At 31.0% G+C, this 18,670-nt stretch overlaps 3 protein-coding genes across 3 annotated transcripts; 1 reads left to right on the top strand and 2 right to left on the bottom strand.

Moving 5' to 3' along the window:
• Positions 1 to 36: 36 nt before the first annotated feature.
• LOC145628981 (uncharacterized) lies at positions 37 to 1,663 on the top strand. The gene is made up of 7 exons (XM_081681439.1): positions 37 to 188; positions 274 to 364; positions 465 to 606; positions 738 to 897; positions 993 to 1,109; positions 1,196 to 1,322; positions 1,427 to 1,663. The coding sequence occupies exons 1-7, from the start codon at positions 37 to 39 to the stop codon at positions 1,661 to 1,663; spliced, it is 1,026 nt and encodes a 341-aa protein (XP_081537565.1).
• A 463-nt stretch (positions 1,664 to 2,126) lies between these two features.
• On the bottom strand, positions 2,127 to 4,705 carry LOC145628972 (uncharacterized). Its single transcript, XM_081681429.1, has 11 exons — positions 4,593 to 4,705; positions 4,370 to 4,505; positions 4,044 to 4,214; positions 3,787 to 3,942; positions 3,572 to 3,678; positions 3,388 to 3,469; positions 3,160 to 3,301; positions 2,905 to 3,064; positions 2,705 to 2,821; positions 2,485 to 2,608; positions 2,127 to 2,393 (listed from the first exon to the last, which is right to left on the bottom strand). The coding sequence occupies exons 1-11, from the start codon at positions 4,703 to 4,705 to the stop codon at positions 2,127 to 2,129; spliced, it is 1,575 nt and encodes a 524-aa protein (XP_081537555.1).
• Positions 4,706 to 13,680: 8,975 nt separating this feature from the next.
• LOC145568976 (putative mannitol dehydrogenase) lies at positions 13,681 to 18,372 on the bottom strand. The gene is made up of 5 exons (XM_081628384.1): positions 18,138 to 18,372; positions 17,730 to 17,843; positions 16,770 to 17,283; positions 15,703 to 15,856; positions 13,681 to 13,993 (listed from the first exon to the last, which is right to left on the bottom strand). Exons 1-5 carry the CDS (start codon positions 18,251 to 18,253, stop codon positions 13,779 to 13,781), a joined length of 1,113 nt encoding a protein of 370 aa, XP_081484510.1. The 5' UTR covers positions 18,254 to 18,372; the 3' UTR covers positions 13,681 to 13,778.
• Positions 18,373 to 18,670: the final 298 nt, after the last annotated feature.

Genomic DNA, 18,670 nt, shown 5'->3' with positions numbered 1-18,670 from the left:
ATACAAAAAGTTCCTAAAACTTTATAATTCGCATTTATGAGTAATTTATGGAAAAATTTCCTAACAAATTTTATGCATCAGTTGCAAAAAGAAATTGAGAAATGGCCCTATGAATTTCCCTCCTCCGATATATATGCAAAAGCTAATCAACGAGGATCTGTTGGAGGTCAATTGCTCATTCGTGATAGGTAAGTAATGTTTTTGTTGTCACTTTCTTCTAAAATCATACTCCGTACTTAGTATAGGCTAACTTATCATCATATATGGTTGTAGATATTTGAGTAATGAATTGATACCAGCAAGTTCTGCTTGGGTGGGATTAGCCGCGCCTGGTGAAGAGGGTTCATGGCAAACAGAAACAAAGGTAAGAAAAATCGAAACACCATAGTTCTTTACTGTGTAATGTGTGTATTACTCTGATCTTTTTTCATTTAATGAACTTCTTTTGGATGATGATATAACAGGGCTATCAGTTTTGGACTAAGGCAGATAATGATGGAAATTTTATTATTAAAGGAGTTCATGAAGGGGAATACAGTCTCTTTGCATGGGTTCCTGGTTTCTTAGGAGAATATAAACATAATTCAAACATTTTAGTTCATCCAGGTTCGATTTCTTCCAACACTAGTCTGTATTTGTATTACTATTGTATGATCAAAACTTAAGCTCAAGTTTAATAAGTTCATAACAAACCTACAACAGAATGTTTTTTATTGATTTGTTATGTTAATGTATAGGCGAACAAATCAATTTGAACGAGGTTGTGTATGAGCCACCACGAAACGGACCAACGCTTTGGGAAATAGGGATACCTGATCGTACAGCAGCAGAGTTTTTTGTGCCTGACCCAAGTCCTGAATACATAAATCCTGCTCTCCTCAGCAATGAGAAGAATAAGTATATATAACATCTACTAATATTGCTTATACTATCATGCTAGATACTTTTAAAATAGTTGTACTAATTTTAAAGTGAAATTTAAACAATAACAGGTACAGACAATATGGTTTATGGGACAGATACATCGATCTATACCCCGACAATGACCTGGTTTACACGGTTGGTGTTAGCAATTATACAAAAGATTGGTTCTTTGCTCATGTACCAAGGTAATAATCTTGTACTTTTGAACGTTATTAATGTTTAATTAAGAATTTACGGGTGTGGCAATCTTGATTCATATATTACAATGCAGGCGAACAGAGAACAAGGATTTACAACCAGCAACATGGCAGATTCAATTCCCACTTAACAATGTAAACCCTTATGGAAGTTATACATTAAGAATATCATTAGCATCAGCAAGTGCTGCTCAACTTCGAGTAAGTATGATTAGTTTGACAGTCCTAAGACATAACAAGTAAAGGAATGAATGATATTTTCTATGGAATGTTGTGTTTGATGTTGTGATCATTTGAATTTGCAGGTTCGATTCAATGTTGATCCTACATCCAGACCACACTTTACAACACGAAAGATGGGACTTGATAACGCCATTGCAAGGCATGGAATTCACGGCTTGTATTGGCAGCTCAGCTTTGATGTATCAGGCACATTGCTTCAGAATGGAATGAACACACTATACCTCACCCAATCCATTGCTAGTAGTCCTTTCTGTGGTGTTATGTATGATTATTTACGTTTAGAGGGTCCTAGTTCTTAGTTTAGTACAAAGTTTAGTGTATAAATAACGTTGATTTATTTTCGCAGAGCCATCATTATTTGAACTCCTTTGTATAATGATAAATATATTTATTATACACACAATTAATTTACACAGTATCATTTTTACAGAGAAATTATGAATTTCTTCCGTTGTCATGTACGTTCACAATAAAGCTGAATCTAGGAAACATATATGATTTTTGAAAAATTAGGACTTAAAAACTTGTAAACTTAAAAGCCAGAAATAGTGATAAACGCCACTATGAATTGATATTATTAAAACTATCAATTTAGGGCTAAAGCCTAAAGGATGTATTTATATTAGGTGACAAGTTTAGTTCACCAATGTTATCATATTACATCTTCCTAGTCAAAATGCCGCGACTAATTTGGGCTCTTTTTAGGAGATGAAGCTGTGTGTTAAAATTGCAATGTCCTACTATCTAACTATGAAGAAAAACTTAAAGTTCTTGCAACAATTTCCTAGGAGACGCCGAGGGTCCTTCTAATCGTATGTAGTCATACATAACTCCGCGGAACATTTCCTTGTTCCTGGACTGAGTCAGAAAAATTGTATTGTCTCCAGTCTTGAGAGAATCAGTCTTTATGCCTATGCTATATAACCGATAGATTCCGTGTATTCCATGCCTTGCAATCGCGTTATCCCTGCCTATAAGCAGTGTTGTAAAAACAGGACGGGACTTCACGTCTGGGTTGTTGACTCTAACCTGAAAAAAACACCACAATATTTATGTTACACTTTGTGGTAAAACATGAACATATCAAAAGTTTGTTGATTATATGAACCATGTTTCTCACCTGTAATTCGGATTGAGTTGCACCTGCAAGCGCGATGTGTAGTGTATAGTTACCACTAGGCACAACTTCCTTTAAGGGGAATACAATCTGCCATGTAGCTGGTTCATTCATTTGTCCTACCCTCCTACAATACGAACTTTCACCTCAGTAAAGCCGACAAATAGAAAAGAAAAACATGTAGTCTTAGAGGTTATAGCAAGATGTATGAATCATGAAATACCTGAGTACATGAGCAAAAAACCAGTGCTTTTTATAGTCACTGACACCAACAGTGTAAACAAGATCTTGCTTCGGGTAAAGATCGGTGTATCGATCCCACAGACCATATTGTCTGTACCTGTTAATATAACAGAACTGACTGTCAGTATAGCAATCCTTAGTTGTACAAAGAAATGGAAAAAGGAGTGTGGAAAAACTAACTTGTTTTCGTTATCGTGTAAAAACAATGGGTTGCTGAGGTCTGGTCTAGGGTCAGGGACAAAGAATTCTGCTGCAGAACGGTCAGGGATTCCGATTTCCCACAATGTCTGTCCGCTTCGTGGAGGTGTAAAAACTTGATCAGCCAAGCTGACTTGTTTCCCTGAAAAATAAGCAGTCATAGAGTAACATAACATGAGAAATCGACATTTTGATTTGTCAGTTAGAATGAGCATTTCAGGCCATCAGAGTCGATACCTGGAGCAACAGTGACAATTGATGCAGATTTATAGTCCCCTATGAATCCTGGAACCCATGCATATAGATTATAAGTACCAGGATGAACATTTTTTATCAAGAACTTTCCATCGCGGTCAGTCTGAATCCAGAACTGATAACCCTGCAGCAGCAGAAAATTAGTTCTCTGTTTCACATTATATGGTTTTACCTTAAACCAGTCATACACAATTGTTATTTCTTTCTTACTTTCATTTCATATTGCCACGAGCCTGCGTCACCAGGTAGAGCCAAACCAACCCACCCAACATTTGCTGGTGTCGCTTTTGCTCTATGATACATAAAATGAAAAAATTATCACCTTAAAAACATATATAAACTTTGCTGAATTTCAAGTTTAGGGGTTATTATGTAAAAAGATTTAAGGAAATACCCATCATTGACGAGCAATCTTCCTGCGACAGATCCACGTTGATTAGCCTTAGGAAAATCTAATGACATTGGGAATTCATAAGGCCAACTCGCAGTTTCTTTGAGCATCTGAAACAATCAAAAGTTGCAGGGGCATAGGACATATGAAACTGATTAATTAATAAAGTTCGCTTCCATAAGAATGTGAATAAAAGCCATATGCTAATTTTTAAATACCTGATCTTTAGCATGTTGCCATAGCATATTAGGATCTCCTTTCCCAGGTAGGGAATTTAAGTGCACAAAGTACGGTCCAAATACCTTTTTCCATGGCTCTCCGTCCTTGAACTTCATTATCAGATCGGGACCAGCATAATGAGTACTGTGAAACATCTGTCAAATATAATAGTAACAAATTATATCCTGCTTTCACAAAAAGCAGTAAAAAAAAAATATTCTAGGTAATGGTTGTAAATTCTAGCTTGAGCACGTACAGCGAGCATGGTTGGACCAACATGAGATGTAAGGTCTTGTTTAAGAGGACCTCCCATTCGGAATTCATCAGTTGGTGTGATCATCCACATTCCAATTCCATGATCAGTGCTAATCCACCCATGTACCTTGTTATCTTTGTCATCACAAGCATATTGGTACTTATCGTCAACCTAATCCAAAATTGGAGTAAAAAACAAGATCATTTAAGAAGAAGAATCGCGTTTTCCTTCCAACCAAACAGTTCATCCTAAGAGCAACCTCATAAGCTAAGACATATTATACTAAGTACTTAGATTATTTCTAGCTTAAATAAGCTTGAGTATACCTGTCCTTTGATCTTAGGATTGGTTGGTCTTGTCAAGAGTACAGCTTCTTTATAGGCTAAAGGTTGTCCGGTCTCACGGTCTTGTAGCATTGGCATTAACCTTTGTAGCTTATCCGAAACAGCCATGTAACGGAACCTAACAAAAAAGTTGATGTCACCTCAATAAAACATAACAGTTACATTAAAATTATTGTATACAATGTAGATAAGTTTATATATATACTTGTCAGGTTGAAGCTTGTAAACAGTCCTGATCTGATCCACATTCAAAGGCGGCGATCCCTTTTGACGCTCAAAAATGGCATAAGCATAGAACCCTGAGCTACCTTGAAGCATCACATACCTACATAATCAACAATCAAATAATTTTTAATTAGCCTCGACTATCATTAAATTGCCTCTTACTCTTGTTCATATATACATCGAAAATCTGTTAAGATACAATACCTAATATCTGCTTGTAGTGGAAGTGATTTAGTCTGCGGACACAAAAATGAAATTTCTGCCTTATCCGGAGTTTGGCTAATGATTTTGAAACTGCCTCCTACAACACTGCAAATCAAAGTAACTAGTTAGATCATTGCATAAGTGCATTAATTTAATACATATAAATGATCCATATATAAGTTTGTGTATGTTAAATTTTTAGATTGAACTCGCAAATTGTTTCTCCATGTGAAATAATTTAACTGATTTGAACATAGCTCTGCCCATGCTCGAATGGTAGCCAAATTTACCTTATTTCATCCGAGTCATCATTGTCTGGGTTACTGGCTGATGCTATATCCCAGTACCTGTACAGATTAACCATGACTTAGAAGAATATACTCCGTACATTATTTCACCCACAATCCAAAATACTAGTTTTGTTAGCAAATTTCTGTGAAATAGTTGTATCAAAATATTTCTTTACAATGTCTAACAAGATCAGCTTAATATCATTATTTGGGTAATGTAAGAGTGAGTGATAAACAAATCTCAATTAATCACATTATAAGTAGTATGTATACCCTCTATCAGATATCCTGTTAGTGACATCAAGTATATTGTCTAGGCCATTAAATCGGATCCCAGTAACGTATCCCTCCGGAACAGAAAAGGTGACTTGAAGTATGCCATTGTCCAACACAACCTACAATAAAATGTTGCAGTTAAATCATAATCTTAATTTACATGTAATTAATATTAGGAATAACATTATTGATGTCTAGCCCAATAATTTTATTTTTTTGGACAAACAAATTTAAAATGTTTATGCAAGAATTGCAGTGGATTTGTATTAGCTAATCTGTTTTTTTTCAAAAAGAAAATAAAATTGAGCTTATTTGAAAATATTGATATGCAATTATGCATACAAGCTATACATTTTTACTTAAAATACCTTACAAAAATAATTAGAATTTATTATATACACCTGGGTGTACCGTACACCCAACTAACCCAAGATTAGTGTTTGCTATTCGTTTGATGATTAAATAAAAAACAATCATCAAATGTGAATAAAATACACATGAGTGTACGATAACCCATGTGTATATAACAAGCTCTCGGAAAATAATACTTGTATTAGTGTAGCTCCAAACTCTTGAGTTCATTAAGTTCATTACTTGGGCCAAGCCCATTGGCTTCACGGCCTCAAATTTTGGTCTGAAATGCAGTTTGGCTTATGGGTCTAATATATACTTTGCCTACTTAGTGTATTAAAATCGAGCACTTAATTCTCTTTCAATTACGTAGTATTATTAAAAGCGCATCACTTTTCTACGTAGTATATCTGTGTGTCGGTTTAATAAAATGAGGGTGTGAGAAATAGTCGTACCTGATTGGCTGTTGCATTGACCCGTACATTAGTGGCTTGCCCCAGATTTGGGTTGGGTACGGGTGCCTCTACTTTCGATTTTCCCTCTCCACTGCAATTTAGTTAATTTTTTTAATTAATTTATAGATACGGAATAACACGTAATATTGTATTAACGATATAAATATATAATGTTTATTCTTTGATCTTGCATGTGTTGAGAATAATTAAAATATTAGGCTATAAATTGCATGAGTACATGTTTTGATTGCCTCATTGATTTCTTTTCAATCAATTAAATTTATGCAGAATTAGTAGCTGATGATCAATGATCAAAATCTCTTCATTTAGCTACCTAGGTGATGAAACTCTTCCTAAGTGGCTAAGTCCAGCCTTACGGGGTGCTTTCAGTCAGATTTAAGTCTCGGTCACTTAAAGATGAGAAAAGTAAAGGTAATTTAGGAATTTTTTTTCCAAAAGTGTTTCCTGTTCATGACCATAATCGTCAAGATAGAAAATATTAATCTCTAATAAATTCAATAATAGGCCAAGACAAACTTGGTAACTTTTTTGTTTAGTTATATATATTTTTTTATATATACATATAAAATACACCGTATATGTCAATCATTCTAATTACACACATAAAATCTTGCAAACTTAACAACTCATGTCTAACTCTCTATTTGAAAAATATAAAGAACCTATACACAAATTATTACTATCAGCATTCTCAAATTATTAGGATATATGCATAAAGGTTAAACATAATTAGTAGAGCACAAATATGAAGAACTTACTGCATTCTCCCCCTACTACAATCTCCTGCAAATAATAATTGAACAAATATTGTTGACCAAAGTAGAGTCTTCCATTTCGTGACCTTGTCAATCTTCATTTTTGTAATTTTCAGCCTGGTTTTTTTTTTCATTAAAACAAGAACTTTAATGTTGAATTATATACTAAGAAGCCAAAAAACAACATTGCAATCACATTTGATATTATTTTTTTAAATTAGCAGAAGATGGATATAAATCCGATTTTATTCATATTTATATGATCATAAACTGGATTTAAATCAGGTAGATAGTCAAATCTTTGCTGAAAAAGAAATGTTTTATTCTCCAAATTCTCGTCCAAATCTACCCTACAAACATAGGATTTCTCTGAAAAAGATACCATGCAAATTTTGCATACATTTTCCTTAAACAGAAATAACTTCTATAAAGTGTCATACCAATAATTGTAATACGAAGTAATAAAAAAAAAAGTAATAAATTTTCTTCATGGCTTTGATGTATGCATTCATACTTTTTTTTTTAAAAAAAAAAATTCTTTAAAAACTATATGCCGATGTAAAAAGTAGACTCCTTAGTCAAAACAAATTGACCTACTCATAACGACCCAAATATGACAAATTGATCTATTTTCCTATTTAAATCCTAACTCATGTTTCATATTACATGTAACAAAGGCCATAACACTGACTCCTACACGGCTACATATTGTTTGTGAGTGTTAAATGGAGAGAGAAATATAGAAATGCTTCTGATAAGGATACAGATAAGAAAAATGAAAACTTAAAAAGTAAAGAAAACATTTTTTTTTTTGACAAGAAACAAACATTTGTTGCACATAATGTGTATATCTATTTTTGATAAATGATGCACATAATATGAAATGGAGGTAGTATGATAGAGAATAAATTTTTACAAAATTACATACCAAGAATGTGATTTCAACTTTGATATGTTACTATTATTATTCTTTTGATTGGTTATTTGCGCAGTCATTTAAAATTAATGTATCGTATTGAAATCCCCAACCCAAGGGCATCATATCAATCTAGTTCAGGTTAGGTTGTTATGCAAGGGAAACTTGCCCTCAATTTTTGGGTTCTATACAATACTTAGGTAATAAAAAATACATAAAATATTTACATCATAAAATTATACTCTGTACTTATGTGAATAACAAAAATTATACTGTGATATTGAATCTTTTATACTAACATTCAATCCATTTTGCTACCAAATATTAAAAAAATAATAAAAAATAAAAATAATGTAAGTTATGTAACTAGAGGCTATAAATCAATAATAGTCAACCCTGTCAACGAACGTTTTTTAATATTTAAATACAGTTTTTTTTTTTTTTTTTTTTTTTTTTTTTTTTTTTTTTGGTATATATATAATGTCTATTATTCAGACATATTTTATTGTTCAAACCTCAAACCTTATTAATCATTTTACTATATATGATGAGTATATGTTGAAGAAATGTCAATTGATCAAATCATAATCTCTATGAGTCATACAAATACATGGAATTATTAACAACGATGATGAAGCAAAGTTTAAACTTTCATAATTATATTTTCAAACTCAAGCATTTTGCATAAGGACCATAATATACATTATAACATTAACATAAGAAAAATATTGTTTCGATGTTTTCACATGAATAATTCAGAATGAGGCATTTTAAATCTTCATGTTTTATAGCTCAAACATATACTAACTTTGAAGTAAAATTGGAGTATTAATTAATTAATTAACTTATTTATTTATTATTTTTTTGACACAAGGAGTACTAATTTTAAAATGAGAATCATATATATATGAATGCAAATTAAAGCATCAAATAGTACATCTATTAATTTTTTTTTATAAAAACAATATAAAAAAGATAAATGATCTTACCTGAAATCTCAATGCATATATCAAATTGGTTGATACAACTTCTCTATAGACTTTTTTTGTTCATGTGAATTATGAATACAGTGTTTTCATAGCTTAAATAGAGAGATTAAGGGTAGAAAAACAGCATATTAATTTATTGGTGTAAATTGCTTAATTACTATTAATCACCCTTTTTATTGTTAACATATTTCCTTTCATTTGATGGATAATTAAGTTTCCTTAATTTAATCGAAGACTAGGTCAAATGTTTTCAAGGAAGGTCTTTTATTTTCTTGTCTTTGTGGCAGGCAATTAATTTTACTATAGTAACTCGAATTAATTTACATTCCTCTTAAGAAAATTACATTCCTTATAAAAAGCTCTAAATATTTTATTGCAAAAATAATTATTCTATAAGATATTGCTTCCAAAATTAGGTTCTAGGTATATTATATTTTCTTTTACTATCATATTGAAAATAGTATGGTAGACCCAATGTTCTTTTATTTATATGTAATTATATTAGGTTCCGTGTCATGCATGATTATTTCACTAAATTTAATCAATAAAAGAAAAAAAAAATTGTATTAAAAAATAGTATTAGATAAAATAAACCTATAACATATTTATTATCTTCTTGTTTTGCGTATATAATGAAATGAAACATGAAATATAACGAAAGAGTCAATTAGACAAATGAGTATATTAAGGGCCTGCTCATTTCAGCTTAATTCCAGTTCAGTTCAGTTCAGCTCCAATCAGTTCAGTTCAGTTCAGCTCCTAATTTTCTTCTCTCATAAAATATTCATTTCACCTCTATTCAGTTCAGTTCAGTTCAGCTCCAATGAGTTCAGTTCAGTAAATGTGAACGGCGCGGGCCCTAAAACTACATCTACATGTAAGACCATATGAGTGTTTTAAAAATTCAATGATAAATTAGTATAAAATTTTCTTGTTATTAATCAAATATGTATTACACGTAATGGGCAGGAATGATAATATAACTTTGTTTTGATATTTAGTCTATTTTTTACCTAAATTGATACTATATATATGAAAGTATTGGAGATACAAATACAAAAATTTAATCAAATTATTTTACATGATTATAGATAAAGTGTTTATAATGTTATGCTATGTTGCTAAAATCAAAATTCTTAGGGCCTGTTCATATTTACTTATTTTCAGTTCAGTTCAGTTCAGCTCCAATCAGTTCAGTTCAGTTCAGTTTAGTTCAGCTCCAATCAGTTCAGTTCAGTTCAGTTCAGCTCTTAATTTCCCTCTCTCATAAAATATTCATTTCAGTTTAGTTTAGTTCAGTTCAGTTCAGTTCAGTTCCAATCAGTTCAGTTCAGTTCAGCTCCAATCAGTTCAATTCAGTTCAGTTCAGTTCAGCTCAGTTAAGTAAATATGAACAGGCCCTTATTTAATAATAATTTGTGTAGTACAAATCTATTATTTAATTCATCATTTAAATTATATTAATCAATTAAATGAAAAAAATTATTGTGTATTAAAGATTTGTCATACAAAGTAATATTTATGAAAAACAGAGTAATAACTAAAAAGAATATATTTACTATACAAGATACGTATAAAATATTTAAATATAATAGTTATATTATACCAAACTTCTCAAAGAAGATTTTAGCAAAAAAGGGAAAGTTTTTTTTTTTTTTTTTTTTGAGGGAAAAAACTACACCAGAAAGTGACACATGTCATTCTTGATGTCTGTTTTAGTATTATGTTATTGATGTTCTGTTTTTATTAAGCCTCGTTTACATATAATGTTCTTTATTTTATATATAATGTTCATTTCACCCATTCATTTTCTCTCTCTTCGATATTCTCTCTCTCCTCTCCCTCTAACTTCTTCCATTTTATTTTTTTGATTTTTACAGCTTTTATGTGTTTAATTCATCACTTACAAACACATTTTCACTAGATTTTACACTCCAAAATCCGAATTTCACAACCAAAATTTCAGTTTTTTCATGATTTGAGAATTTTGGGTATTTTTTTATTTTGGCTTAAAAAAAAACCTTGCAATTGAGTGTTCTACTTGCTTAATTTATTAATTCGATCACTTTATAAGGGTGTTCTACTCATTTGATGTATGACTTCTCTTACTTTGTTCATCTTTTTTCTACTTCATGAGTATAAAACCCTAGGATGTGCTTCAATGGTGAACACTCTTTGCTAGTTATTTTTACCTATATTTTGTGTTTTGTGATAGTGTTTGCTGTTCATATAAAGCTTTATTATCATGAAATTACTTGATTGTTTGACCTTTTGGCACTACCAGCATTGTTGTTCATCATATTCTTCCATGGGCTTGGTAGTAGCATTTTCCATTATGTATATGTAATAATGTTCAATTTCATAAAGACAATGTTATTTTTATTTTTATATGTAATGTTCATTTATTTATAAGTTATGTTCCTTTTATTTTTTTATTTTTTTATTTTTTTATTTTTTTTTTAAGAAAATAAGTGTGTTCTTTTATTATAAGTAAAGTTCATTATTTTATATGTAACGTTCTTTTTATTGTACTGTATGTTCGTTTGTAATGTATAATAAATTGTTATAACTACACTTTTTATTTATTTATAAGCAATATTCTTTTATTTATATGTAATGTTATGTTATTTATAGGCAATGTTCTTTTATTTATATGTAATTTTCTTCTATTTAAGGTAATGTTCTTTTATTCATAGGGTGATATTCTTCCGGCGCATAATACACCTGGGTATACGAAACAATTATTGCAATCATATCCTTTAGGGTTGAGCAAAACTACCCGAAAAACCGAAAACCCGAAAAACCGATCCGTAACCATTCCGAAAATTAGGGTACCCGATCCAATAACCATAACGGTTCGAGTACCCGTTCCGATAATTTGTTATCGGGTATGGTTATGGGTATCATTTTAAAATTAACGGTTACCTGATCCGATCCGATAAGCATTTTTTTTTTGCTTTTTTTCCCTACTTAAATCTATTAATATAAATCTAAACTTTTACTTTACTTCATAATCACTTTATAATATCAATGATTAGTAATATTATTAATAATTTGGTCAAGATCATATGGTATTGTTGTTAATTAGTTGTAAATTATATCATAATAACTACACAATTAAGTTTAATTATCATTATTGGATATCTTATTGGGTACCCGAACCGATCCGAAATTCCGGGTACCCAAAGTCAGGGTACCCGAACTTATCGGTTCCGGTTATGGGTATCACTTTTAGTGATTTTGGTTATCAGGTACCCGAACCGTTAGTATTAATGGTGGTACGGGTACCCATCCCATGCTCACCCCTAATATCCTTTACATTAAATAAAAATAAAATAGTTTTGTGTGTTTAGAGAGCCACAAGGGCAAGTGATGAGAATCGATCCCAAGATCTCTTGGAATCGGGAGGAGATCTCTAACCACTTGAGCTATTTCTCACTCTCAGCCCCCTAGTTAATACTGCTTTTGTAATAATTAAGGAAAATAGTATGCATAAACATAAAAATGTTATCGACTAAAAGTCTAAAAGCTATTACATAATTTACGTTTTCTTTAACGTGTAATTTTATAATATATGAATTATGATGTTTATAAATTTTATTAGGCTAAAATGAAACTAAATTACAAATATTAATACTGTACGAGTAGTTTTTTAGCCAATAAAATATTCCATGTCTGACATGTATGACAGAGTTTTGAAAAGAAATAAATGAAGAAAATGCGAATATATTTGTTGAGTTACTTTGCATAAATAATACTCCCTCCATTTTTAAATACTTGCTCCACTTTTCTTTTCTGGTCGTTTTTAAATACTTGCTCCATTTTCTTTTTTGGGAAGCTTTTACAATATTTAATTCATTTCTCACACTTGGTGGACCCAACATAATACTCTATCTCCTCCTATCCTTCCACTACTTTTGCTTTTTATAATTTTTTATTTTCTCAACTACCCCACTTCCTCCGATCCATATTTTATTACTTTCTCTAATTTCTCCTAAAATTCCGCGCATGAAGAAATGGAGCAAGTATTTAAAAACGGAGGGAGTACTATGTATATATTACTCCCTCCTGCCCTAAATTTCATTCCTACTTCTAAGTCTCATACATTTACATTTCATACTTTGCAAAATAGTGGAATTTAGCTACTAATAGTAAAACAATAGTAGAGAGTTTAATTGGTGGAAAGTGAATGAAGAAATAAGATAGTGAGCTTTTTGTTGATTAAAATTGAATATGGAATTAGATAAAGGTAGAATAAAACTTATATCTCGGGATTAGATTTTTAGGAAAAATGAGTCTTTAATTGAAGGTGTAACATTTTGATTTTTGTATGCTTGACCCATGCTACTAGAGATTTTTGGTTTTAATTGACAAGGAGAGGTATAAAAACCAAATAACCATTGATAGTCAATCTTTACATGTACTATAATTTTTATTGCCTCAATTGTTGTTATAAATATCCTTTAATTTATTTGATGGATTACATGCTTACATCTATAGTCATGGTTCAAGTGAGGGATGGTTCAAGTAGTTAGAGTTAATCTCCCGATTTCAGAATATCTTGGAATCGATTTTTATCCCGCCCTAGTGGCTCTTTGGGAAAAAAAAAATTCTATAATCATGGTGGCATTTTGTTAATTGCAATTATATTAATTGGAGCTATTTAATTCGATTGTTCAATTCACAAAATTAACTTAAGCTTTAAGCTAATTAAGTTTTATAAATGTAATAACTAGTATGTTTAGTGCACTTGATCTGATTTATAAATGTAATAACTAGTATCAATTAGATAGGAAAATTAACAAATAACAACTATGTTAACATAATTTGTAAAATTATTCTTATTTGAAGAAATGGAATACACGAAAATATGGTTCACCAAATCAAGCATGATCGAGCTTAAGAAACCCTAAACTGAAGACATGGTTTTTTGTAATGTGTTGCGAACATCAACGACGAACCGATATCTAACATCACCCATGGAAAGACGATCCATGGCCGTGTTTATGTAATCCATCGGAATCACTTCAATATCTGCTTTAATGTTATGTTTTGCTGCAAAATCCAACATTTCTTGTGTTTCTTTCATCCCTCCAATTCCACTTCCAGCTATCATCTTCCTTCCTGTTAATTTGGAGTTGACCATATTAGTTAATTGTATTTTATGTAGGAGAACTAATTTTCTTGCATTGCATTATTGCTTAACCTCTTTTTTTTTTTTTTTTTGGGTGAAGGAGGCATTTTTTTTCAGATTCTTTTTCTTTAAGGAAAAAAACAAAGACATTTTATATATTCTTAAATTGGTATTAATAACTCGAAAAAAAATGACAAAATTACTTGTTGATGGGTGAAATTAATATTTTATTCATTTTTATGATGACTTTATATTACATATGGGATACCCCAGAAAAAATTACTCTGTAATTAATTGTATAATAAGTTTCAATTAGTAAATTTTTTTAATTAAAAAAATCTAATCAGTAGATGGGAGTATTAGTTGTAAGAAAAATTTGTCTAAAAGGTACTTATATGTTTACCTTTTTGTGAAAAAAGGCCTTATATGTTCAAAGTGGTGAAAAAGGTCCTTATAAGTTACTTTTGTTGTGAGGAGGGACCTTGACATCGGAACATGACCACCGACTTCACTTTTCCGGCATTGACCATCATGCAATATGCACGTGATGTTACAAATATGTATTTTCCTTCTTTTTTTCTCTTGATTTTAAGGAAAGAGAAGGGATTTTGAGAGAAAATTTGGGGATAGTAAGAGAGAAAATGTGAAAACTTGGGGAAAAAATGAACGAAAGGGTCTTTTTAAAACATCACGTGCCATGTGAGTGATGGTCAACACCGGAAAAGTAAAATTAATGACCATATTCCGATGTCAAGGTCCATCCTCACAACAAAAGTGACTTATAAGACCTTTTTTCACCACTTTGAACATATAAGGTCATTCTTCACAAAAAAGTGAATATATAAGTACCTTTCTAACAAATTTTCCTAGTTGTAATTACTTTTTTTTTACGGAAAATAAAATATTATCTTGTGACATTAGTAGAAGTAACATAATATACTCAGTATTAAAGTAATTTTGATCATTAATTTAGTCATGTAAAGAAAATGGTCTTCACCAAAAAAAAAAAAAAAAAAAAAAAAAAAAAAAAAAAAAAAAAGTAAATGGAGCTTTTATAGTACTCATGTCTTTAATTTTGTCCCTAATTGCTATAAATAACGGAAGACAATATATACTATATAGATAATGAAATAAAATATTATCTCGTGACATTAGTAAGAGTAACACAATATACTCAGTATTAAAGTAATTTTGATCATTAATTTAGTCATTTAAAGAAAATGGTCTTTACCTAAATTTTTTTTAAAAAATTAAAGTAAATGGAGCTTTTATAGTATACTATATAGAAAATAAAGTGAACTTGTTTCAAAAAAAAAAAAAAAAAAAAGTGGACTAATGAACTATGCATTTTAATTTATGGAACAATTATTTTTATTTTTTTTATTTTTTATTTTTTATTTTTTTTTGCATGACTGAATACACCTTGTGAATGCTTGTAAACATAAAAGTAACTCATATAACTTTCACAAAGTAACTCTATTATACTAATAAATTAACCCCTTATTATACTTATTGATGAATATATAACTGGCCTATAAATAAGAAAGTAACTCCTAAATCCCTAATGCCCAATATTACTAATAATATGTAAGTCCTACAACCATAACAAAGTAACTCTTATAATAGTAAATGATGAATAACTCCATAATACATAGCAATTATAATGCGTATGAAGTTGAATAAAGTAATGTATGATTACCTCCAAGCAAAGTGAAGATGGGCACTTGGAGAGGCATTTGGGGTACACCAACCACAATAAGCTTTCCATGAGACTTAAGTAAGTGAAGTAGGGTCTCGATTGAATGATCAGCGGACACGGTGTCGATGATCCCGTCCATAGTGCTCATTGCTGCCTACATTTGTGCCACATTATTTTTACTAGTGACTTATGACATCTTCATTTCCTTTTGGTAGTCCACCATGTTATGCAATCTTTTATCTTTTTTGTTATACTACTTTTAATAATTTCATTACATAATGGTGCTTTTTAAATATATACTAAATTAGACAATAATATAGTAATACCTCACATATCTATCTTCATAAGATATAATTTCTCCTTAACATGTGAATGGTGTCAAATGTATGAATTATGGACCTAACTCAACTATTTGACATGCATATTAAATAATATGACATAGAACATATATGTTGCAAGATAAGATGATAACAAAACTTACTATGGGTTTAAAAAACAAAAGTATCATTTTATGATTATTTGTCCTTTATATGGTATGACCTGTGGTATATTTTATTAAACCATATTAAATTTTCTATATACAGAGTACCTTTTAATTAGTAAATCTATTTACATCCAATCTTGGTCTTCTACTACTCAAATTAAGTTAGACTATTAGCGGACTTTTGAAAAATCGATAGCAAGAGATTACTCCAAGAGAAAATTTTACAATTACTTATATAATTAAATAATATGCATTATAATCTATTAAATAAGCTCTATGCAAATAATTTTACTTCCTCCTTTTTCTAGTTGTTTCATTATCACTTTTGACACACTATTTACTAAATTTACAGTGGTCAATGTTTTGTTTCTCATAATGAAAATCAGATACCATGCATGTTCATTAACTTTTAGTTGCAACTTTGGGGTATTATTTGTAAGATATAAAATATTCCAAAGTTACAACTAAAAGTCAAAATTATACTTTAGCAATGTACTTATATTTAAAAGTCAAAAAATTATAGTCAAGTCACAAAAGAGTCAAGTCAAAATGAAACAACTAAAATAGTAAATAATTACAGTACCTGTAATTGATCTTGATCATGACTATTCAAAAAAAGGTCAGCCCCAAAACATTCCAAAGCTTCCTTACACTTGCTAGGAGAAGTACTAATAACAGTAACCTTTAACCCAAATGCTTTTGCAAATTTCACAGCCAGATGACCAAGCCCTCCAAGTCCCACAACCCCTACATGCTTTCCTCTTACATCAAGCTCGAAATACCTCAACGCGCTATACACCGTGATTCCGGCACAAAGTAGTGGCGCACTCGTGTCGAGGGGAAGATCATCGGGGATTCGAACAACGTAATGTTTGTCCGCCACCATTTCATTGGAGTAGCCACCATAAGTTGTGGTTCCATCATAGTATTTGCCAGAGTAAGTGAGGATCATTTTAGGGCAGTAATTTTCAAGGTTTTTTGCGCATGACTCGCACGTGCGACATGAGCCAATCATGCATCCTACCCCAACTCTGTCTCCGACTTTAAATTTTGTGACGTTGGTGCCAATTTCAGTCACCACTCCCACAATCTCGTGCCTTATTGAATTTTAAATAATCGAAGGTTAAATGCTTAGAGCTTTTTAGTAAAAGATAAAATAAAGCCTTGCATTGATAAATTACGAAACAATATAAAATGGACCTGGGCAACCCGACTAAGGAGGAGGAGAGTTTAATCTACAAGCAAGGCTTTGGAGATTCCATACTAAAACCAATTGGCGATAGTAGGAGTAACTCCTCTACCTTATAAAGTGGAACCACCTCTCCTCTTTCTCCAATGTGGGACACTCACAAGTGGGCTACAATGTGTTTCAACATGTATGCATCAAGAGATTATGTTTAAAATGTTTGGCTAATTAATTGGATCATACATGATAGAAGCTAAGACAATGTTGAGTAAACATACTCAAAACTAAACGTTTAGGTTGTTAAACATGGTTAATAAAAGTAATAAATAACATAAATAGTATATTGATAGTAATTACCCGGGAACAAGAGGGTATGAAGATATGCCCCAATGATTTTTGAGAAAATGAAGATCTGTATGGCATATTCCACAGTACATCACCTTAAATCTCACATCCTCTTCTCCTGTCATCCTACATTCATTTTGAAATTATAAATTACACCAAGTATTCTTCCATTTGTAGGGAGAAAACTTTGACTATGATTATTTATCGATAATTTTTTCTCTGTAATTTTAAATTATTAACTATAATTTTTCTTGATGTGTAACATTAAATTAGTTATATTTTCAAGTAATATTACTCTAGTTTTATTTTTTATTTTTTATTTTTTATTGCGCCATTATAAATCATAAAAAATGAAAGATGTACACATATGAATGTTTTATAGTGCACACGTTAGCTAGGGCCTAGGGGGTATGTATGTACCTTCTAGAGAAGTAGAAGGGAGATAAAATTCCGGACTCGTCTCGAGCTGCCCATCCGTAAGTCTTTGCTGGATGTACGGAGGCCTCTTGTTCTTCTACATATTCAGAGTTTGCCATTGTTGAATGAAAGGTGAACGAATGCAAGCGTACGGGCTAAGAAGGATACTTTTCTATTTTGTAACAAATAAATTGACACTAGAGAGTGAGAGCTAGTACTGGTAATACATACCACTCTAACTATATAGATAAATATATCTAGTCTAGGATTAAAAACTAGATTATGCACAAATCATGTATGTGCGTGATATGCTCTTAGACAATATCTTATGTTATGTCTTTTTGAAAAGGTTATTGGTATTTACATAAACTCCAGTCTTAGTTGTCCCACCGACCTTCTCCTGTAGTTGTGTGTTTTGAGCCTAACTTGATTGTCTCTTTGAACAATATCTCGAGTCATTTGAGATTTAACTATTCAACTCTAAATTGAAATCCATCCCAAATTACACAAAGTTATGACTTTTTGTATTATTGGCA

This window comes from Chenopodium album, chromosome 1 (assembly GCF_948465745.1).
Source record: "Chenopodium album chromosome 1, dcCheAlbu1.1, whole genome shotgun sequence".
Taxonomy (NCBI): Eukaryota; Viridiplantae; Streptophyta; class Magnoliopsida; order Caryophyllales; family Amaranthaceae; genus Chenopodium; species Chenopodium album.
The sequence above is the reverse complement of the archived record's forward strand: the minus strand, read 5'-3'. Positions and strand labels throughout refer to the sequence as shown.